This window comes from Triturus cristatus, chromosome 12, assembly GCF_964204655.1.
Source record: "Triturus cristatus chromosome 12, aTriCri1.1, whole genome shotgun sequence".
NCBI classification, from domain to species: domain Eukaryota; kingdom Metazoa; phylum Chordata; class Amphibia; order Caudata; family Salamandridae; genus Triturus; species Triturus cristatus.
This window is the reverse complement of record NC_140595.1, coordinates 192,284,317-192,309,645: the sequence shown is the minus strand read 5'-3', so window position 1 is coordinate 192,309,645 and position 25,329 is coordinate 192,284,317. Positions and strand designations below refer to the sequence as shown.

The 25,329-nt window shown below is 46.3% G+C and overlaps 1 protein-coding gene across 1 annotated transcript in view; it reads left to right on the top strand.

The window, feature by feature from the left end:
- The window catches only part of CALB2 (calbindin 2), a 170,292-nt gene that overhangs the window by 128,361 nt on the left and 16,602 nt on the right, over positions 1-25,329 (top strand). The window contains exons 9-10 of the mRNA XM_085637894.1: positions 628-681; positions 14,090-14,161. Coding sequence (XP_085494020.1) covers positions 628-681; positions 14,090-14,161 — 126 coding nt within the window. The remainder of the gene's footprint in view (positions 1-627; positions 682-14,089; positions 14,162-25,329) is intronic.

Sequence of the window (25,329 nt, the reverse complement as noted above, 5' to 3'; positions counted from 1 at the left end):
GATGTAGGGCAGCCGCAGCACAGCAAGGTGGCTTGCTGCACTGCCGTACACCAAACCCCCATAAATGAGGCCCGAGTGTTATCTAAAGTGCACATTCAGCGCTCTGACATATGTCTATAGCACCCCAACACACTCATAGTTCTTTATCACACACCTGTGCCACTGATTTATCCATCTGCAGTGTCATACCCGTACAGTGCTTAATATTAAACGTGCCCTGTGCCCATGGTGCGTCAGTGTCCCATCCCCCACCTGCAGTGCTCGAACATAAACTTGCACTGCTCTGTCACATTCTTATAATGTTCAGTCAAACACGCGTCGCCATGTATCATACACCCCTTTTGTTTTCTATCATAAACTCTGCCATACACCTGTAATGCTCTCTATCTCATGCATAGAATACCCGGTGCTCCACCTGGGGGCGGGGCGCTCAGAGCCACGCGCCTCTCCAGAAAATGGCGGCTGTAGATCAGGACTGAAGGCAAGAGGTGACATTTAACGCTGGTCTCCGTCTCCGAGCCCTTCACAGCTCACTGCTCCCGCCCCCCAGCCGGCCTCACCTCACCTCGGCACCCGAAGCGGATCTCAGTTTTAATTATATGTCCTTCTCGTTTCTTGTTCTTTCAGGGAATGAAGCTGAGCTCGGAGGAATTCAATTCCATCTTTGCGTTTTATGACAAAGTGAGTAATGTAAAAAGAATTCAGCTCCTAGCTGGTAGAGGAGAGTCGGTACTATGCAAGCACTGGGGGTTATGGGGTCTGTGGAGGGGGGCAGGACTCAGAAACACATTCCTATGACTGGGACACTCCAGCATGATGGGAGAACAGAGAGGGAGACTAAAAGATACAGAGCCAAAGGAATGCAATTGCATCAGCATCAATACAGACAAAAAGGGAGGCCCGGCACTGTAGAAAACAAGCATTATAACAAGCATTTGCAATGCAATAGGTCTCGCATTTACGAGAGTTTGAGCTATTGGCATTGTAAATGACAATGCCTTTTATTTACGTGTAGTTTTTAAAACAGATAAATAAAAGGCTTTATCATTTACAATGCAAACAGCTCCAACTCTCTCAAATGTGAGGCCTATTGCATTTCAAATGTATTTGACACAAAATACACAACCCCAGGACTGTAACAGACGAGCATCACTGCATGCATAGATGGGGACTAAAAATACACAACCTCAGGACTGTAACAGGACCAGTATCACTGTATGCATAGATGGGGACGAAAAATACACAACCCCAGGACTGTAACAGGACCAGTATCACTGCAGGGATAGATGGAGACTACAAATACACAACCCCAGGCCTGAAACAGCACCAGCATCCCTGCAGACATAGATGGGGACGAAAAACTACACAACCCCAGGACTGTAACAGACGAGCATCACTGCAGACATAGATGGAGACTAAAAATACACAACCTCAGGACTGTAACAGACGAGCATCACTGTATGCATAGATGGAGACTAAAAATACACAACCCCCGGACTGTAACAGACGAGCATCACTGCATGCATAGATGGGGACTAAAAATACACAACCTCAGGACTGTAACAGACGAGCATCACTGCAGGCATAGATGGAGACTAAAAATACACAACCTCAGGACTGTAACAGACGAGCATCACTCCATGCATAGATGGGGACTAAAAATACACAACCTCAGGACTGTAACAGACGACCATCACTGCAGGCATAGATGGGGACTAAAAATACACAACCCCAGGACTGTAACAGGACCAGTATCACTGCAGGGATAGATGGAGACTAAAAATACACAACCTCAGGACTGTAACAGACGAGCATCACTCCATGCATAGATGGAGACTAAAAATACACAACCTCAGGACTGTAACAGACGAGCATCACTGTATGCATAGATGGAGACTAAAAATACACAACCCCCGGACTGTAACAGACGAGCATCACTCCATGCATAGATGGGGACTAAAAATACACAACCTCAGGACTTTAACAGACGAGCATCACTGCAGGCATAGATGGAGACTAAAAATACACAACCTCAGGACCTGTGCTATAAAAATAAACAAAAAGGGTTAGGAGACCGTGCTGGTCACAGTATAATTTACATTGTTCTCATTGTATTCCACCACTTCCACTAAGACACAGTTCCATGCATTTGCCACTTTTTCTCTGAAAACATAACTTCTACTATAACCCTATAGTCTCTGGCCTCTAGGTCTAATTGGATTCCCAGAGTAGATTTTAAAAAATTAAATTACAGGTGAGTAACTGGTCCTTTCACCAGCCCCTACCCACCCTAACTCGGCTCTCAGACTTTGTATCTGAGAAGCATTACACAAGGGGAGGTTTTACAGCAGCACACCCAACATGATAAATTGTTCTAGTGTTTTTAAAGACTGCCAGCTGAGATGCATCACATATAATGAATACATAAATAATGCTACAGCGGGGAGAGTAGGAAAGGTCAGTGAAATGATGGATGAGCTTGGACCCCGTGGCATCACACCCAGTGGACTGTGGACATGCAGGGACCCCAGGTCATGAGAAGGCTCTGGTGACCTAGCAAGGTCCTCGCTGCAAAGGCACATAACACGTGTGTCAGAAGCAGGGGCAGATGCGCAGCAGTCATCTGTTCGAGCTCTCCAAAGGTCTGTGTGTCTTCTTAAGAACAGAAGCATTTGCAATGCAATAGGTGTCGCATTACTGAAAGGTTGAGCTATTGGCTTTGCAAATATTAATGCAACACCAATAACTAAAACTTTTAGTAATGCGAGACCTATTGCATTGCAAATGCTTGTTTAATGAAAACCATTCCTGGTGTAGTAATGGGACTATACCTTAGGTTTTTAATTCTTCCATTAAGCCTGTTCTAAGGTCACACTTATTATCAGATTAGTTGACAGAGGAACAGGCAGAGTATGATTGCACAAGATCACCAGTTTGTTAAAATTATGAGAATCTAGATTGTAATATACTAATGTTTGCTGCAAAGGCTATAAACTTTTTAGCAGCTTATGGGTGGATTCTAAATACCCACAATCTTGACCCCAAAAAAAGCAGAGGAATATGTTCAAAAAATGATTGCCCAAGAGCACACAATTTAGCCAAGCGGAAATGCTGGGATTAAAACCATGTCTCCTGTTTCCACAGTTTCCCAATAGCCCACTAAACCACAAATGGATGGCAATGACTCTTATGGCAGGACAAAGGGACTACTCTTTCAAGGAAATGACGCTGTGGCATGGGCCCTTCCCAGACTAAGAGTATAGTTTATATTTCCAGAATATTTAGGGAACATGGAAAAGGTGAGGTTGGACGTTAAGCATTCTAGTTCCCCAGACAACCTTACCCACAGGCTGACATCTTGTTCTGTTGTCTGCCCGACTCAGTGACTTGGCCATCTTGCTAGTGGTGATGGAATGCATCTGTTTCTAAGCTCCCCCAAAATGTTTACAAAATAGGAAGAGACCGGGTAGACTGCAAGACCCTTCACTTGGGCCTTGCGGAGGTATGTGGTTAACCTGTGTGAGCATCTGAGGGCTCCCAACCTTCCTGCCAGAAAGTTCGAGTGTTTTGAGTTCTGCGCCACGCACACCCTTCGCCCTCTGCCTGCTGTTCCTGTTGTAAATACCCGGGAACCGTCAGTGTTCCTTCCTCTAAATCAGTGACCAGTGACATCGCGGATGGAGGGTTCTAAACCTCTCCAAGGAGTTATATTTGTATCACATGTGTAGTGATATTCTAATATCGCTGTTATCCAACACAAAAGTGGACCATTATGAACTCCAGAAGCATGATTGACTGATTCAATACTGCAAGGTTTTAAATATGTGACGTCAACTTTCACTAAGAGTTTTACAGCAGATGCATTAACCCACGGAGCTATCTCGCTGAAAGAGAATGACAGCAGGGCATTGCTGGACTCTGGGCACAGCCCACAAAGACCTGCCTCTCACTCCCCTGGCGAACCTTCCTTAGGGGGATGTCCTCAGAGCCGGAAGTGGCTGTCTCCAGGTCCGGAAGTGTCTGGTCAGAGCTGACCCTGAGCCCCAGGCTTGCACCCGCTCATGGGCTGCATCCACGGTGTCAGGGCGAGCTGCAAATAACACTGGAAGGTCGCAGTCCGAGGCGGAAGTGGGCAGGGAAGGTGCTGGTAAACACTGATCGCGGCTGTGACGTCCACAGGAGCACAGTAGAGGACTTAATTGCAAGGAACCTTTAGGGAAATGTGCAAACTAACAGGGGGGGGCGGCGGCGGCGGTGGCGAGGTGTGTGTGTGCGCGCGCACGCGCATTAGGAAGCCGCGGATGCGGTGAGGGGGGTCGGCAGCGGCGGGGTGTGTGCGCGCGCGTGTGTGTGTCTGTGTGTGCGTCTGCGCGTCCACAGACCCCGATCGCTGCGCGTGCCCCGGTCTGTCTCCCTTGGGAGGCAACTAGGCAACAATAGTACTCGTTGGCGGCAGCGCTTCGCACTGCAACGCCAGCGAGACCTAATAAAGGAGAGTGACTGCAAAATACACCCCCTAAGCCAAGACTGTAAGTGAACCAGTGTTTTTGGGGAGCGAGAGGGAGATCTGAAGATACAGCGCATCAAGACTGTAACAGAGCAGCGCCAGTACTGTGAAAGTCTCAAAAGTACTCACCCCCAGGATTGTAACAGACCAGCATCACTGCAGAAATAGAGGGAGACTGACAAATACACAACCCTAGGCCTGAAATAGCACCAGCATCCCTGCAGTCATAGATGGGGACGAAAAAATACACAAACCTGGGACACTAGCAGACCAGCATCACTGCAGACATAGATAGAGACTAAAAATACACAACCCCAGGACTGTAACAGGACCAGTATCACTGCAGGGATAGATGGAGACTAAAAATACACAACCCCAGGACTGTAACAGACGAGCATCACTGTATGCATAGATGGAGACTAAAAATACACAACCCCCGGACAGTAACAGACGAGCATCACTGCATGCATAGATGGGGCCTAAAAATACACAACCTCAGGACTGTAACAGAACCAGTATCACTGTATGCATAGATGGGGACGAAAAATACACAACCCCAGGACTGTAACAGGACCAGTATCACTGCAGGGATAGATGGAGACTACAAATACACAACCCCAGGCCTGAAACAGCACCAGCATCCCTGCAGACATAGATGGGGACGAAAAAATACACAACCCCAGGACTGTAACAGACGAACATCACTGCAGACATAGATGGAGACTAAAAATACACAACCTCAGGACTGTAACAGACGAGCATCACTGTATGCATAGATGGAGACTAAAAATACACAACCCCCGGACTGTAACAGACGAGCATCACTGCATGCATAGATGGGGACTAAAAATACACAACCTCAGGACTGTAACAGACGAGCATCACTGCAGGCATAGATGGAGACTAAAAATACACAACCTCAGGACTGTAACAGACGAGCATCACTCCATGCATAGATGGAGACTAAAAATACACAACCTCAGGACTGTAACAGACGACCATCACTGCAGGCATAGATGGGGACTAAAAATACACAACCCCAGGACTGTAACAGGACCAGTATCACTGCAGGGATAGATGGAGACTAAAAATACACAACCTCAGGACTGTAACAGACGAGCATCACTCCATGCATAGATGGAGACTAAAAATACACAACCTCAGGACTGTAACAGACGAGCATCACTGTATGCATAGATGGAGACTAAAAATACACAACCCCCGGACTGTAACAGACGAGCATCACTGCATGCATAGATGGGGACTAAAAATACACAACCTCAGGACTTTAACAGACGAGCATCAATGCAGGCATAGATGGAGACTAAAAATACACAACCTCAGGACTGTAACAGACGAGCATCACTCCATGCATAGATGGAGACTAAAAATACACAACCTCAGGACTGTAACAGACGACCATCACTGCAGGCATAGATGGGGACTAAAAATACACAACCTCAGGACTGTAACAGACGAGCATCACTGTATGCATAGATGGAGACTAAAAATACACAACCCCCGGACTGTAACAGACGAGCATCACTGCATGCATAGATGGGGACTAAAAATACACAACCTCAGGACTGTAACAGACGAGCATCACTGCAGGCATAGATGGAGACTAAAAATACACAACCTCAGGACTGTAACAGACGAGCATCACTCCATGCATAGATGGAGACTAAAAATACACAACCTCAGGACTGTAACAGACGACCATCACTGCAGGCATAGATGGGGACTAAAAATACACAACCCCAGGACTGTAACAGGACCAGTATCACTGCAGGGATAGATGGGGACTAAAAATACACAACCCCCGGACTGTAACAGACGAGCATCACTCCATGCATAGATGGGGGCTAAAAATACACAACCCCAGGACTGTAACAGACAAGCATCACTGCAGACATAGATGGAGACTAAAAATACACAACCCCAGGACTGTAACAGACGAGCATCACTGCAGACATAGATGGAGACTAAAAGCACACAACCCCAGGACTGTAACAGACACGCATCACTGTATGCATAGATGGAGACTAAAAACACACAACCCCAGGACTGTAACAGACGAGCATCACTGTATGCATGGATGGAGACTAAAAATACACAACCCCAGGACTGTAACAGACGAGCATCACTGCAGGCATAGATGGGGACTAAAAATACACAACCACAGGACTGTAACAGACGAGCATCACTGCAGCCATAGATGGGGACTAAAAATACACAACCCCAGGACTGTAACAGACGAGCTTCACTGCAGACCTAGATGGGGACTAAAAATACACAACCCCGGGACTGTAACAGACCAGTATCACTGCAGGCATAGATGGAGACTAAAAATACACAACCCCAGGACTGTAACAGACGAGCATTACTGTCTGCATATATGGGGACTAAAAATGCACAACCCCAGGACTGTAACAGACGAGCATCACTGTATGCATAGATGGGGACTAAAAATACACAACCCCAGGACTGTAACAGACGAGCATCACTGCATGCATAGATGGGGACTAAAAATCCACAACCCCAGGACTGTAACAGACGAGCATCACTGCAGACATAGATGGAGACTAACAGCACACAAACCCAGGACTCTAACAGACGAGCATCACTGTATGCATAGATGGGGACTAAAAATACACAACCCCAGGACTGTAACAGACGAGCATCACTGCAGGCACTGATGGAGACTACAAATACACAGCCCCAGGACTGTAACAGGACCAGCATCACTGCAGACATAGATGGAGACTAAAAATACACAACCCCAGTACTGTAACAGACGAGCATCACTGCAGACATAGATGGAGACTAAAAATACACAACCCCAGGACTGTAACAGATGAGCATCATTGTATGCATAGATGGAGACTAAAAATACACAACCCCAGGACTGTAACAGACGAGCATCACTGTCTGCATAGATGGAGACTAAAAATACACAACCCCAGGACTGTAACAGACGAGCATCACTGCAGGCATAGATGGGGACTAAAAATACACAACCCCAGGACTGTAACAGACGAGCATCACTGCAGGCATGGATGGGGACTAAAAATACACAGCCACAGGACTGTAACAGACGAGCATCACTGTATGCATAGCTGGAGGCCAAAAACACACAACCCCAGGACTGTAACAGACGAGCATCACTGCAGGCATGGATGGAGACTAAAAATACACAGCCACAGGACTGTAACAGACGAGCATCACTGTATGCATAGCTGGAGACTAAAAACACACAACCCCAGGACTGTAACAGATGAGCATCACTGCAGGCATAGATGGACTAAAAATACACAACCCCAGGACTGTAACAGACGAGCATCACTGCATGCATAGATGGGGACTAAAAATACACAACCCCAGGACTGTAACAAACGAGCATCACTGCAGGCATAGATGGACTAAAATTACACAACCCCAGGACTGTAACAGACGAGCATCACTGTATGCATATATGTGGACTAAGAATACACAACCCCAGGACTGTAACAGACGAGCATCACTGTATGCATAGATGGAGACTAAAAATACACAACCCCAGGACTGTAACAGACGAGCATCACTGCAGGCATGGATGGAGACTAAAAATACACAGCCACAGGACTGTAACAGACGAGCATCACTGCAGGCATAGATGGGGACTAAAAATACACATCCTCAGGACTGTAACAGACGAGCATCACTGCAGGCTTAGATGGAGACTAAAAATACACAACCCCAGGACTGTAACAGACGAGCATTACTGCATGCATAGATGGGGACTAAAAATACACAACCCCAGGACTGCAACAGACGAGCATCACTGCATTCATAGATGGGGACTAAAAATACACAACCCCAGGACTGTAACAGACGAGCATCACTGTATGCATATATGTGGACTAAGAATACACAACCCCAGGACTGTAACAGACGAGCATTACTGCATGCATAGATGGGGACTACAAATATACAACCCCAGGACTGTAACAGACGAGCATCACTGCACGCATAGATGGGGACTACAAATACACAACCCCAGGACTGTAACAGACGAGCATCACTGCAGCCATAGATGGGGACTAAAAACACACAACCCCAGGACTGTAACAGACGAGCATCACTGTATGCATGGATGGGGACTACAAATACACAACCCCAGGACTGTAACAGACGAGCATCACTGCAGGCATAGATGGGGACTAAAAATACACAACCTCAGGACTGTAACAGACGAGCATCACTGCAGCCATAGATGGGGACTAAAAATACACAACCCCAGGACTGTAACAGACGAGCATCACTGCAGACATAGATGGGGACTAAAAATACACAACCCCGGGACTGTAACAGACCAGTATCACTGCAGGCATAGATGGAGACTAAAAATACACAACCCCAGGACTGTAACAGACGAGCATTACTGTCTGCATATATGGGGACTAAAAATGCACAACCCCAGGACTGTAACAGACGAGCATCACTGCAGACATAGATGGAGACTAAAAGCACACAACCCCAGGACTGTAACAGACACGCATCACTGTATGCATAGATGGAGACTAAAAACACACAACCCCAGGACTGTAACAGACGAGCATCACTGTATGCATGGATGGAGACTAAAAATACACAACCCCAGGACTGTAACAGACGAGCATCACTGCAGGCATAGATGGGGACTAAAAATACACAACCCCAGGACTGTAACAGACGAGCATCACTGCAGCCATAGATGGGGACTAAAAATACACAACCCCAGGACTGTAACAGACGAGCATCACTGCAGACATAGATGGGGACTAAAAATACACAACCCCGGGACTGTAACAGACCAGTATCACTGCAGGCATAGATGGAGACTAAAAATACACAACCCCAGGACTGTAACAGACGAGCATTACTGTCTGCATATATGGGGACTAAAAATGCACAACCCCAGGACTGTAACAGACGAGCATCACTGTATGCATAGATGGGGACTAAAAATACACAACCCCAGGACTGTAACAGACGAGCATCACTGCATGCATAGATGGGGACTAAAAATACACAACCCCAGGACTGTAACAGACGAGCATCACTGCAGACATAGATGGAGACTAACAGCACACAAACCCAGGACTCTAACAGACGAGCATCACTGTATGCATAGATGGGGACTAAAAATACACAACCCCAGGACTGTAACAGACGAGCATCACTGCAGGCACTGATGGAGACTACAAATACACAGCCCCAGGACTGTAACAGGACCAGCATCACTGCAGACATAGATGGAGACTAAAAATACACAACCCCAGTACTGTAACAGACGAGCATCACTGCAGACATAGATGGAGACTAAAAATACACAACCCCAGGACTGTAACAGATGAGCATCATTGTATGCATATATGTGGACTAAGAATACACAACCCCAGGACTGTAACAGACGAGCATCACTGTCTGCATAGATGGAGACTAAAAATACACAACCCCAGGACTGTAACAGACGAGCATCACTGCAGGCATAGATGGGGACTAAAAATACACAACCCCAGGACTGTAACAGACGAGCATCACTGCAGGCATGGATGGGGACTAAAAATACACAGCCACAGGACTGTAACAGACGAGCATCACTGTATGCATAGCTGGAGGCCAAAAACACACAACCCCAGGACTGTAACAGACGAGCATCACTGCAGGCATGGATGGAGACTAAAAATACACAGCCACAGGACTGTAACAGACGAGCATCACTGTATGCATAGCTGGAGACTAAAAACACACAACCCCAGGACTGTAACAGATGAGCATCACTGCAGGCATAGATGGACTAAAAATACACAACCCCAGGACTGTAACAGACGAGCATCACTGCATGCATAGATGGGGACTAAAAATACACAACCCCAGGACTGTAACAAACGAGCATCACTGCAGGCATAGATGGACTAAAAATACACAACCCCAGGACTGTAACAGACGAGCATCACTGTATGCATATATGTGGACTAAGAATACACAACCCCAGGACTGTAACAGACGAGCATCACTGTATGCATAGATGGAGACTAAAAATACACAACCCCAGGACTGTAACAGACGAGCATCACTGCAGGCATGGATGGAGACTAAAAATACACAGCCACAGGACTGTAACAGACGAGCATCACTGTATGCATAGCTGGAGACTAAAAACACACAACCCCAGGACTGTAACAGACGAGCATCACTGCAGGCATAGATGGGGACTAAAAATACACATCCTCAGGACTGTAACAGACGAGCATCACTGCAGGCTTAGATGGAGACTAAAAATACACAACCCCAGGACTGTAACAGACGAGCATTACTGCATGCATAGATGGGGACTAAAAATACACAACCCCAGGACTGCAACAGACGAGCATCACTGCATTCATAGATGGGGACTAAAAATACACAACCCCAGGACTGTAACAGACGAGCATCACTGTATGCATATATGTGGACTAAGAATACACAACCCCAGGACTGTAACAGACGAGCATTACTGCATGCATAGATGGGGACTACAAATATACAACCCCAGGACTGTAACAGACGAGCATCACTGCACGCATAGATGGGGACTACAAATACACAACCCCAGGACTGTAACAGACGAGCATCACTGCAGCCATAGATGGGGACTAAAAACACACAACCCCAGGACTGTAACAGACGAGCATCACTGTATGCATGGATGGGGACTACAAATACACAACCCCAGGACTGTAACAGACGAGCATCACTGCATGCATAGATGGAGACTAAAAATACACAACCCCAGGACTGTAACAGACGAGCATCACTGTATGCATAGATGGTGACTAAAAATAGACAACCCCAGATCTGTAACAGACGAGCATTACTGCATGCATAGATGGGGACTACAAATACACAACCCCAGGACTGTAACAGACGAGCATCACTGCAGGCACAGATGGAGACTACAAATACACAACCCCAGGACTGTAACAGACAAGCATCACTGCATGCATAGATAGGGACTACAAATACACAACCCCAGGACTGTAACAGATGAGCATCACTGCAGGCATAGATGGAGACTAAAAATACACAACCCCAGGACTGTAACAGACGAGCATCACTGTATGCATAGATGGTGACTAAACATAGACAACCCCAGGACTGTAACAGACGAGCGTCACTGCATGCATAGATGGGGACCAAAAATACACAACCCCAGGACTGTAACAGACGAGCATCGCTGCAGACATAGATGGAGACTAAAAATACACAACCCCAGGACTGTAACAGACGAGCATCACTGTATGCATAGATGGTGACTAAAAATAGACAACCCCAGGACTGTAACAGACGAGCGTCACTGCATGCATAGATGGGGACCAAAAATACACAACCCCAGGACTGTAACAGACGAGCATCGCTGCAGGCATAGATGGAGACTAAAAATACACAACCCCAGGACTGTAACAGACGAGCATCACTGCAGGCATAGATGGAGACTACAAATTCACAACTCAGACTCAGCATGGGACTATGGCGGAAGCAGACACAGCATGGGACTATGGCGGAACCAGACTCAGCATGGATTATGGGCCAGATGTACGACCAGTTTTTGCATGTGCAAATGGCTTTGTGACCCGTTTGCTCATGCAAAAACGTACAGGGCCATCTACAAACCCTATTTAGCGAGTGGCAATTTATTTGTGACTCGCTAAATAGGATTTGCGACTCGCAATTAGGAAGGGGCGTTCCAAGGACATCCCTTCCTAATTGCAATTCGCTACCCTATGTATGATTGTTGTGTGACCGCAATTGCGGTCGTAAAACAGTCGCAGTTACGCCTTCCTCTTTGGGAATGCAAGGAAAAATATTTTTTAGGGGCAGGCAGTGGTTCCAGGGACCACTACCTACCCTTAAAAATGAAATGAAAACGTTTCATTTTTCTTTTTTTAAATGCATCCCGTTTTCCTTTAAGGAAAACGGGCTGTATTTTTAAAAAACTGCTTATTTAAAAGCAGTCCCAGACATGGAGGTCTGATGAGCCCAGCAGGCCACCATACCTGGGAGGGCCAGCCATTCTCAATGGGGTCGCAAATTGCGAGTGCCTCATGAATATTGATGAGACATGCAATTTGCGATCCCATTGAAAATCGCTAACAGTGTCTCTGACACTGTTGTACATGTCATTTTAATTGAGCGCAATTTGCGACTCGCAAAATGACATGGTCGTACATACGGCCCTATGACGGAACCAGACTCGGTGCATCAAGAACACAGAGGGATACTCAGGGACATATAAAGGAAGCCAGTAGAGTATGTGGACTATGACGGAACCAAATTCAGTATGGGACTATGATGGAACCAGATTCAGTCCACCCAGTACTTGAGGGAAACTCAGGGATGTATAAAGGAAGCCAGCAAGCATGGGGACTATGACAGGACCAGACCCAGTATAGTACACCCAGTACACAGAGGGAGACTCAGGGAGCATAAAGGAAGCCAATAGAGTGAGAGGACTATGATTGAACCCGACTCAGTGCATCCAGTACACAGAGGGAGATTCAGGGACATAAAAGGAAGCCAGCAATGATGGGACCAGACTCTGTATAGTAAAATCGAGGAGACAGAGGGAAACTCGAACGCATAAAGAAAGCCAGCAGAGGCTGGGAACTGTGATGGAACCAGACTTGGTATAGTACATCCAGTACACAGGGAGGGAGACTCCATATTTGGGGAGAGAGAGGAAAAATAGGTCTTCAGGACTACACTAAAGTACGCTTTAGTGCCAGATATTCCACATGGAGTGGAAGCCAGAGAGGAAGAACCCGGTGGTCTCTTAGGACTGTGACAGAATCAGCATTATTTACTGGAGCAGAACCAATGGGTGCCGGAGCACCACAGTAATCCAGAACAGTGTTTACCATTCTTGATTTGAGGCACAGAATCATCATTTCATCACCCCAACTTTGAACATGGTGATCAAACCCTAGTGTGAGCACAGCAGGTATAAGAGACAACTCCAATGAGATCTTGAGCGGTGGGAGCATGCTAGCGAGAGACAGTAAGCAGGGGTCTGACAAAGAGGGAGTAGACATATTCAAGAATTTAATTGTTTATATTTTATATAGCACACTGCACCCCAAAAGGGCATTTTGTGATAGAAAGCCAAATGATTTGTACGTCTATACACATTGAAATACAAATAGTTGTTAAGGACTCACGTGACTGAATGTACTTGTCCCTTTAAGAAGTTTATAACTAAGTAGCAGGGCGTTGTCTAGTTTGTTATAGGAAGACTGTGGTAAGGGCAGTCAGACATAGACATTTGTTTTAGTTTGTTGTGCTGGCCGAGTTCTTCTAGCTAGGGTCAGGCTGATCGGGGATGGCTCCATTCTCTAAGTGTTAATGATGGTAAATGCGCCCCTTATATTCCTAGCCGTTTTAAGCCCAGAATTTCCATCACATTTTGATTTTAGTTGATTTAAAGCCTTATTTGTTTTTTTGAGTGCCCATGAAGTTCCCAGATAAAGCTTGTTTTACTCTGTCGCTTTCTCCTCCTCCTTATCCCCTGACCACCCCTAGGACGGTAATGGTTTCATTGATGAGAACGAGCTGGATGCCCTACTGAAAGACTTCTTCGAGAAGAACAAGAAGGTGAGATGGGCTCATGTGCTGGGGACAGGCTTGGCATGCTTCCTGTACTCTCCAGTCTCTCAGTCCAAGGAGGCAAGAAGACACAGTTTGATTTCCCAAGGACACAGGAGATGTGGGAACAGGGGCTTTGAACTGGGGGAATCTATGGTTTGATAAAGCCCTGTCTGTTCCAGTCTATCCCCATGCCATATAAAGTCCAGACCATTCTCTGAAGAGATAATGATTTGTTCTTTGTCAGACCAGATAAGGCCCCGTCCATTCTGAGGCCTGATACAGCCCGGTCTGCTCTCTGATGCATAACGAACACCCATTCTTGGGCCATGTGAAACCCCATCCATTCTCAGACCAGAAAGAGCCCGGTCCATTCTCAGAAGAGATAATGATTGGTCCTTTGGTAGGACATATAAAACTCTGTCCATTCTGGAGAGCCTTTGAGAGATTTTGAATTTGATTATCTGGGAATCAGACTAACTAACTCTAATTCATGGACTTCCAAAAGCTCCCCCTCATAAAAAACAGGGTTATGGCTGTCCTTGGGTTTGCCAAATGCACTTCTTCACACCTGATATGCAATGTAATAGAAATGTATAAAGCCCACGTAATTAATGCTACTCTCTATGGTGCAGAGCTCTAGGAGCACTGTGATGTGACAAACCTTGGGATTGAAGAGAACAACTTTATAAAGTCCTTAACGAACCTTGGCCGGAAGACCCCTTAATACTCGTAAGGTTAGATCTCGCACTGAAGCCCATTGCAGAGCTTACCAAACTGAGGCCTATACTGTATTGGCTTCGTATTTGGTCTGTTGATGAGTTAAGACCATTTAGGGATGCGCTTCACGATATTATTACTCAACCATGAACATTGAAGATTCCCTGGCTAAGTTATATTAAGAGGTCTCAATTAAATCTTGGCTGGAGAGACAATTGGTATAACCCATCCTCTACTCATCCATCTGCAGTTACCAGACCAAAAGCCAGGTATTGGGAATCACTCATGGTGAAGAGGGAATCATTTATAGCACTTTAGCACAAGCATTTTTGGACCATAAACTGTTTTTAATGGCGAGCAAATCTTAGATTATATCAACCCACCCCTTTTAAGATCTTTGTATTTAAAATCTAAATGGGGTGTTTTGCCATTAGCTAAATTTCTATTTACCTAGTCACCATTCCCCATTAGATCCAAACTATGTTGTTTATGTCAATAAGGGGAGCATTTACTGTTTTTATGCACCACCTATTCTAGACCTAGGGCTAAATGGGTCAATCCACTTGTGGGAGCGCAGGTCTGATAAACAGGCGAGGAGGCTGAATGTATTTGCCAAAAGTAAATTTTTTATTATCAATGATAGGGGTGGTAGGTCTTTCAGGGTGTAGTTCCTCCTGTCCTTCTCTCTGTTTGGTTTCGGTTGAGCTTGATGGGAAGTCAGAGGAAGATGTTCCCGGCTCCTCTTCGGTGTCAAGGGTGTCTCCCCGGAGGCTTATAAGAGAGGAGGGAAAAAGGAGCCGTCAATCACTGTTTTTGGAGAAGATATGTTATATTATACCCGTCACCACACCTTGAAGTGCTTTACTGATCAGGTCTAAAGGGCGTGATCCTAATGTGCTGGCTTAGGGATGTGTATTCTTTAGGCAGACAAATACAAGGTGCGCATTAAAAATCTTTTATGCCAAAGTAATATCCCACAGGAAAAGATAGTTTGACTTCAGGTTCCTTGTCTACCACGCGATTTTAGTGAAACGCTTATTATTCAGGGAGTCAAGTGAGAAGTATTAAGGGAAGCTAAAAAAAAACGACGCGCGTCACACACAAGTACTTCTGAGGCCGGCTCGATTTACTACCCGTGCTCTTTTCCGTACTTGCCTCCCGCCTCCCTCGCACCTTCCCTCGCACCCTCCCCCGGGTCTCCGGAGACGCTACCACTCACCGGCTCCACCGCAACTCTCATGAGTTGCGGCCGCTCTCCAGCATCCTCCGGTGGGCACCACCAGTCCTCGCACCAACGCTCGTCCGGTTCCTCGTCTCCTCTCAGGGCGTCCTCATTCTTTGGTTCTTCCTCGTCTGTCCTTTCGTGGTTTTCGCTTTTTCTTTTCCGCTCTCCCTCTTCCGACTACGCTCCTGCTGCTCCCTCGTCACCGGTCCTAGACGCCTCCTTCTAGTCTTCCCCTCCTTTCATTGGGCTGGGAGAAAGACTTCCGGGTTTATATCCGCCCACTTCCGGGTTCGAGTCGAAGTCTCGCTGTGGAAAGACAGGACAGGGGAATGGATCTTGTAGTCCTAGATGGGCCTTCGTTTTCTGATATATCCCTCTCGGGAGAAGTACGGGCTCTACGGGGAAAGTCCTCCCCCGGCGGAACAAAGGTGAGCCTCGCATGCACTTCCTCACACCACTATGTCAGTTTATGGGCATATCGACTGTATAAATGTCCTAAGAGCCCTCATCTGGCTGCAGTTGGAGCTGCCATGGTGCCCAGAGTTTAGCCAGCAGTGCCTCCACTGATGCTGACACTGACTCCACTTGTGGAGTCTTTACCAATAAAAAAAAGACATATTGATGGACTCAAGACGGCAAGTGCAGATACTGGTAATGAAGACCCACTAGAGAGAGGAATCTCAGTTCCAAACTCTTGCCCAGAAATAAATAGTGGCAAAGAATAAATGACGTATTTGGCACTGATTTGGATCACATCCAAATGCCCCACATCATAGACCACAATGATGATGCAGACAGGTGAGGCAACCATTGTACTGACCACCTCCACAGACACAACAGATTGCTTAGCCCTTCCAAATGTGAGTAGCCTAGATACCTCTACAGAGGTAGAAATAGAATAAACTTCGAGGTTACCCTCTGCAGATATAACAAATTCACAACGGTAATCAAAGAAAGGCAGTAGAGGTGCCAGAATTGCCTTAGCCAATGGAGGAAAAAAGGCAGAACTCTTGATGGAGATTCTCCACCCCGCTTCTCCTGTCTTGGAGCTGTTGCCCCAATCAATGAGGCCCTCATGGAGCCCATCATGGTGGCTTGAGCCAAGCCTACTTCTGTACCAGCAGTGAGCCAACAGATTGCCGGCTGACGATCTGCCCTTCTGGTCCCTCCACCCTTCGCAAGGCAGCTGGTAGTACAAGCTTTCCCTTGCACGATACAGAATCTTGACTCCATCTCCAGCATGCCTCCAGATTGGGAGACTAAAAAATTGGATTCAGTGGGGAATAAAGTGTTCTCCTCATGGAGTCTGGCACTTGAGTCCATGAACGAAATATGGTTGTGCCATGCCTCTCAGACCATCTCAAGAGCAATTTTGGAAAGGTAATTAGCGATGGACAGGACCCAGTGAAACTGATCCTAAAGCAGGTCTGGATACCACGAATTCGGTTGCTAGAGCCATGGGATCTTCTTTTTCTCTCAGACGACACACGTGGCTTCACTCGACTGGCTTTTCACATGACAATTAACCAAATTTAATGGCCATGCCCTTTGATGTAAATCAAGCTCCGTCTGGAAATTTCATAGACAGCACCACACCTGTTGGGGCTACTTAAAAAAGTTGCCCTTTCATCAAAGCCATCCATCTTAGCTAGGCCAGCAGCCAAATCGGCTTCTGCATCAGAACAAAGGACATGATGGAGGCAAACAGGCCCAAAAGCCCTCCTACTCTTCCTCACCCTCTCCAGTGCTGCCCGGAAAGCCACTTTAGTTTTCCTTTATGAGTTTCAATGCGGTCTGTGAGGGGGGAGGTAGGACTAGGACACCATTTGAAGGCCTGGCAGACCATCACAAGTGGCTGCGAGGCCTTCAAATTATAAAAGTTGCCTATGCTATTTCTGTCCTACAGTTTCCACATCCCTTTCCCAATTCCATTTTCCCAATCAGATGAGCACATTCACATCCTCTACACTAGGTTGTGGAACTATTGTAGAAAGGGATGGGGGAATTAGTCCTAAAGCAAGATATTTGATGTGAATGTAACTCCCATTACTTTCTTGTACCCAAGCCGGACCTTGGCCTGCATTCTATCCTGGACCTCAGGGTATTTAATTATTTGCCCTGCTAGGAAAAATTCAAGATGCTGTCCTTCGGTCAGATGCTTCTGGCACTGGAATTAGATGACTGGACGGTGTCTCTTGCTAGTAGCATGTGCGGGAAACGTTGGTTACATCGCGATCTTCACACTGCAATACCTTTACAGTGCGGGCATTACAAGGCAAGTCATTACAATGACTTGTGATGGATGGCGCTCTAAGGTAAGGAATAGTATGATTTACTATTCCAACACATTCCCTACTGTAACGTAGGCTGGAGTTGGAATAGTAAATCATACTATTCCGAAGTCCAGCGCCCTCCAGCGCAAGTCGTTGTAATGACTTGCATTGTAATGCCTGCGTTGTAAAGGTATTGTGGTGTGAAGACCGCGATGTAACATCGTATATTCAGGATGTGCACTTCCACATACTGATCATGGAGGTACACTGGATGTACTTGCATTTCACGGTAAGGTCCAACCACAATCGATTCACTTCACCCCGCATTCAGATTAACATTGGCTTCAAAGGTTTTCACCAAGAGAATGTAATGGTAGTGGCACATCTATGCAGGTCAGGCATCTCATTATTCCCATGCCTGGGAGATTGGGTGCTCAAGATGAGCTCACTGCAGCTGGTGCCAGACCACTTGAATGCCACAGTAGCACTGCTGTTCAAATTGCACTTTTCCATCATTCTTCCCTAGTCACACCTGAAGCCCTCTCAGCACCTCCTGACTACATCTCTCAGAGCTGTCAGTCCTTCACCTTCTGGGGCTTCTGGCTTCTCCCATACTGTTGGTCACTCATGCATAATGGTGCAGGGTTCTCCAGTGGGGTCTCCATCTGCACTGGTTCTAATTTAGGGCGAGCTGACAGATATCCCCCTGTGCTCAGTAAGGAAGAAGCTGTTTGTGAGAAGTCCTTTTGTCCATCATCAGCAGTGACCATTGTGGTGGCAGATGCATCCACCTTATAGTGGAGTGTCTACCTGGAGGAGTTGGGGATCAGAGGACTCACGTCTCCAGAGGAGCTATAATTCCGCATCAACTTGTTTGAACTACAGACGATTTGCCTCTTCACAGGAGGTCTGTCCAAATCCTTACAGATCCTCAACCTCTCTGTCAGGAAGTGCTGAGGCTGTGGGTTTGGGCTCAGGCATAAACAGCCATCTGAGACGCTTCTTGAATATGAGAGCCTACAGCTTTAGATGACATCTAACATGAGTTGCACCTCCATCCAGAGGTGTTACAAACCATTTTTGCCCTATGGGGCAACCCCCCACCAGGTGGATCTGTTCGACACTTGCGAGAATGCACATTGCCTGCTGTTTTCTGCCCTCTAGTGCCCGTTGCAAGGAGTTCTGGCAGATACATTTCACGTGACATGGAATTTCACGCTGCACTGTGCATTTCCCCTGTTCCTTTGATTCCTCAAGCTATTCTGGATGACACAAACTGTCCATGAAGGGTGTGGTATACTGACCTGTGAGCTGTCAGAATGGCAAGTCCTGCACCCCAACCTCTAGAGCCTCTACCTTTATGCCTGGAGACTGAGTAGGGACATTTGAGTTCCTTTCATCTCCAGCTGGAGTTGATGGACGTCATCCATTCACCCCATCGCCTCTTACAAATGTCATCCGATCACCCCATCGCCTCTTACAAATTTTGTCTATGCCAGGAGGTGAAACAATTTTTCCCTCGTGCATGAGGAAGGGTATTACCCCCCTGAAGGCACGCCTTTCTGATGTGTTGCTTTCTTTAGCCCAGCAAGGTTGTGCATTGGGCACAGTTAAAGGTTATGTTTAAGCTTTATCAGTCTTCATTTGCTTGCCAGACCAACCCTCTCTGTTAAACGTCCCTGATTGGTATGAGGTTTTGAATGGGCTCTCATATATAATGTCTCAGTGGGACCTTAACTTGGTTCTGATTTTCTTCATGACGAGGCTTCAGTTGAACTGATGTATAGTTGGTTGTTGTGGCTCTTAATGATGAAGACTGTGTTTTTGGTGGCCAGTTAGCTACTAGCACTGAGTCCAATCCCCGTTCACATGCTTCTTTCCAGGCAAGCTGTTTTTGAGAACTAAGACATCATTTCTGCTGAAGGTGGTGACCCAGTTCTATGTGGGTTAGTAAATCACATTGCCTACGTTCTATGCTCCGCCCTATTCCCCCAAGGAGGAGGAACGTTTATATAGACTGGATCCCAACTATTATATTGATAGGACCAAATGTTTTCTATCTGGCAAGCAGGTCTTTCTTGGATATGTAGGCAACGAGAAGGACAAAGATGCTCTGAAGAGGACTCTGTCCAGGTGGATTGTGCTTCATATTGAAATCTGTAATGCCCTCGCCAAAATAGAGCCTCGAGAAGGAGTCAGAGCTCACTTTACCAGAACAAAAACGACTACTTCGGCATTGTCCAGTGTTGTGCCTATTCCAGAAAAATGCTGTCCAGTGACATGGAAATCAGTCCACGCTTTCAGGACTTTCTGGTCTGACCATTTCCATAGACCCACCACCTAGGGGACATCTGTGGTGTCTATTGAAAAGCTGAATAATCTGCAAATAGAAGTATCCATCAGAAGAAAAAGCTTTTGCTATCAATCTTTCAGGTGGATACTCTGTCTGCCTGTTGATTCCTCACCATTCACAACCCATCACTCCTTCCTGAGGATTGGTCATGCTCATCCAATTAATGTGGTTTCATATTAGATTGTTGCACTGCACAGCCACTGCTGAATTACTGCTGGCCTCATCACTGCCTTTATTGTTCATAAAAAATGAACATTAACTGTCTCCAGTGCTCCGGAGTGACGCTTTGAGGTTCTGGTGATGACATGTCCGTAGTGGTACTAGATGCTGAGATGGAGCTGAATACCACCTACAAGAGCAGGAGAGCTATTGCAAAGTTTCCGGTTCCATTTTGTCTCCTGGGATATTCCATTGGTGATGAATCTACAGGCAGATTGACTATCCAAAGGTTGTCACCGAAGGGAAGTAATTTGTTCATTTAAAATATTCCTGATTTCACAAAAAGACAGCCTCCAGGGTTATTTCATTTCAATGTTCTGTAGAGAATCAAGTATGCAAAAGATCAAGAATTTTGAAATTTTTATGCTAGATAGACGTGTGGCCACCATCCTCTCCAATTAATTCCCCAAGGTTTGCAGCAAGTATTCAGCCCATAATTGTCAGTGTTCTTGGGTGGAAGGCAGGGTTTCTTGAAAATTGGAGAAAGCACCCGATCATCCAGGATCTGGGACCACCCCAGATTAAAGGATAGCATTAAATAAATGCCTTAATCGATTTGTGATACGAGGTGCTCAGACCAACATAGTTGCCATCTAGTCAGAGTCTTTTGGTGAACTCGATCTGCAGGTAGCAATGGACACTGTAATCTAGTCTTCCAAGAGGCCCTGGTCAAGCTTCTATGGAGGGATATACATTAGATTCCTCAGAAGATATTGATTCCATAATGTTCTCATGAATTCTTTTAACCGAAGAGGTGAAAGCAATTAATCACAAAACTGTAGGGTACAGTGTAGAGTGCTGTACATCACACTGCCAATTTCATCAGTGATGTTCAAGCTACTCTCATCAGTGCCTCCGCTTATATAGCCATGTCAGTGTCAATCCCACATTGTCCTGCTATGATATGTACCGTTGCCATTGAAGTATCAACATTGCCCCCAAGCATCTGAAAGGAACAATACTGTTTAAAGTGCCATTTTCAACATTTCCAAAGGTTGTAAAGTACCATTACAGTGTCAGGTTTACTGTTCACAGTACCCTGATAAGTAAAGGTCTACTACCAAATTCGATATTGCAGTGTGTGTCAAACTTGTGGTAGACAAAAGATATGAGGCAGCGGTTGTTGCATTAGAATCAATATTGCTTATAAATCATACATTCAAATAAGCTTAGGCTCCTGTTTGTAAATGTTACACAGTGTTACACAAAGACTATATTTTTACTGCAGTGTAGATACAAACATGGGAACTTGCGGTTAACCATAAAAATTATTAACGCAGCCTAACATAGCCTTACTGAAGAATGTGGGTCTTTGGTGGCATGACTTGTGCACACATGGCCGCGGTCGCATAGGAGACGAACTCTGGTGCTGTCTGACCTGTGGGGAAATTATCCTTACTTCCTCCCCCATGGGCACCTGACCTCTAGTGTCTGGGGGGAGCGGGAGGCAAAGCCTGGCTCACTCGGACAGTGGAAGGAGGCCCTCCTTTGCGGAATGGATGGCCAGGACAGCCGGGGCCAGCCCAGATGAAAACCAAAATGGTGGGTGCAATTCTGGGCCGGCGGTGACTAGCTCGTCCCGGTGCAGAAGCACGGCACCCAGAGAGAATTGCCCACGGTGAGCGATGTCAAGCACAGCAAGAAGTGTGACCCCCTTGTTTTTTAGAGGAGTTGACAGCAGGATGGAATCGAGGTCGGCCTAAGCTGGTTGCAACCAGTGGGGGGAGGAGCATCGCCCCACTGCACAAGAGGAACAAGCAATAAAAATGCAATCGGTCTCTCCTTTTATTAAGTTAAAACCATTTGCTTTGTTATACAATACCATTAGCAAAGCAAATGGCTTTAACTTAATCAAAGGCGAGACCTATTGCATTTTCAATGCTTGTTTTTATTGTGGTTTGCCCAGAATCACAAGATGCACGAGCCTCTTCCCATGGTCTGCCGGCTGCAAGGGCACATGAGGACCCCTCTATAGTTTCTGAGATTTCTGCCTTTCCATATGCAGTTGTCTGCTTTTTGGCAGATGTTTTTGTAAATTAAAAGAGCGGATAGGGAAATGTCTCCGAGTTCGGGCAAACGACAGAAAACATGCCCGACACGAAGCGTGCTGTAAAGATAACTTTGGGAGCAGGGCCATCTGAATCTAAGACGAACAAGCACCGAAACACAAGCACGGCAGCTAGAGTGGCCGTACGTGCTGCTGCACATTAATGTATTCAAAGAAACCTTGTTAAGCAAGCAACTCTAGAAATGCTCAAGCTAACAATGGAAAGCCAGCCGGGGGATATAGGCTAAAAAAAACTACCCGGTCTCGGTGCGTGCTCCGCTGCAATCGTCATCAGTAGGGAATGGAAACAGGATTTTTATTTTTCAGGGAGGAGCGATGTAGGGGGGAGAACAGCTTGAATGGAATCGAGGGTCAATTTAAAGGAGGAGTCCGAGAGGAAAGAAGACTTCAAAGGAAAAACAGAGCGCGCAGGAGAGAGGGAGGTGCGCTGCATAGGCGAGACCTAAAAATAAGGGGAAAATAAGAACAAAACATCAGAGTAAGGTAACTCCCCCATTGCTTTCAGTTGAAAAGGATGACGTTTTAAGTAGGGCAAGGACAAATAACTAAAAACCATTATATTTTGCCATAATAGATTCCAGACACTATGGGTATACTTTCACTTTTAGTGAAACACTCGTACTAATACAAGCGTGCAAGTAAGTAGAAAATGAGCAAATGGCGTCCAGACAACCATATTTGAATCAGGCATACGTCAAACGAATCCTTTCACCGCCCCCAATCAGATCCAGTCCCGGCCGTAACTAGGATTAGCCCAATGACGTGTTGCCTAACCCTTACATGGCCGCCTCACAAGACACTTCTTATTTCCGATAGACAAGTCTGCGTTTAAAGTGGAGAATGGACTCTCTGAGGGTCCTGGAGCTGTATAGCGGCATCAGGGGTATGCACTGCGCTCTGGAAGGTAATAAGTATACAAACGAAGCCAGTCGCTCAACTGTATGAGGTTCCGATCCTTTTAACCATAGGCATAGAAAAGGGACTATCGAAAAGTCATTCTACCACTTTGCTAACCTTGGCGGACATGTTGCTATGGTGAGCGTTTTTGTTCATTTGAATGCAGGCATTTGTGTGACGATAATTCTCATTTCCGTTATTTCCACTTGAAAAACCATGTGAGCGTTTCTAATGACATATCAAACGCCTTAAGTTATTTTATCTCGGAAGAAAGACAGGGGACTCTTTCAAGTTGTAATTATAAATTTTGCTTTAAATACTTGCATTACGACTGTAACTGCTCAATATTTTGTAACTTTTATTGATAGTGATCTTGGTGTATGTACAATGACTTTTTAGACCCGTTGCCTTCTCGCGTGTACCCTCCGTTGATATGACACTTGAGATCAGATGAGCTAGACCTGGCGGCTCTGGAGAACCAGCAAATGGGAAATGGGATATGAGGGAGAGAGGCAAGAGAAATATGCTGCCTAAAAAAAACTAGTAAACGCGCGGCCTCCTCGTTTTCCATAATCTTATGTGGGAGCACAAAATTTGTAGCCCAGCCCCTTGCATGTTGCTCGAACCACTGTTCACACTGGGGATGTCTGCGTGTGATCCTTCTCGATCAGAGCACGTCAGGAGCCGCGAACGCGTGTGCGGGAATGTCGATGGCAGAGGGGGTGGAGTCTCGCCACGCCTGGCTGAGCTGCTAAGGCACAGTCGGCTTTCACTTTCGTCCTTCGCAAAGCTTTCTTGTCTTTATGAGGCCATATGTTTGAAACACATGGCCCCATAAAGATAAGAAAAGCTTTTACCACAGACGTTAAGCAACCGAGCCAGTCCAACTGGGACGGCTCTAAAAGAGAAAACTGTACGTCACTAGACGCTTTTTTTCCAATGAGCTGGCCACCGTTTAGCATAAACGGTGACGCCAGCCAATGGAAAAGAGGGGCGGGGCTTAAAGCCCACTAGAGAAATCTACCCTAACTTGTTAAATCTCGCCAGCGAGACTGCGCATGTCTGCGCAGTCTACGCCGGGCGAGACCTAAAAATAAAATGACAATAACGTATTGTTACTAGTTTTCCTAATGCAGTCAGTGGCTCTCGGTGGGGCAGGGCTGGCCAGAGCAGGCGGGAGAGTGGTTTGCACTCCTTGAGTGTGCATGACTGCTTGAACAGTCATGGGCACTTTACATCTTCCCCACGAGGCTGTAATGCATAGCCTGGTGGCGAACATGCCCAGCCTACCATTCCCCCTTTGAGCGCCGAACCAAGGCACTAAGACCAATCCCAACGCTGCATTGCAGCGTTATGATTGGCCCGGGTGCTTCCTGCTGCAGGGACCAGAGATAGGAAGAAGAGGTCGGGAGGAGAGGCGGC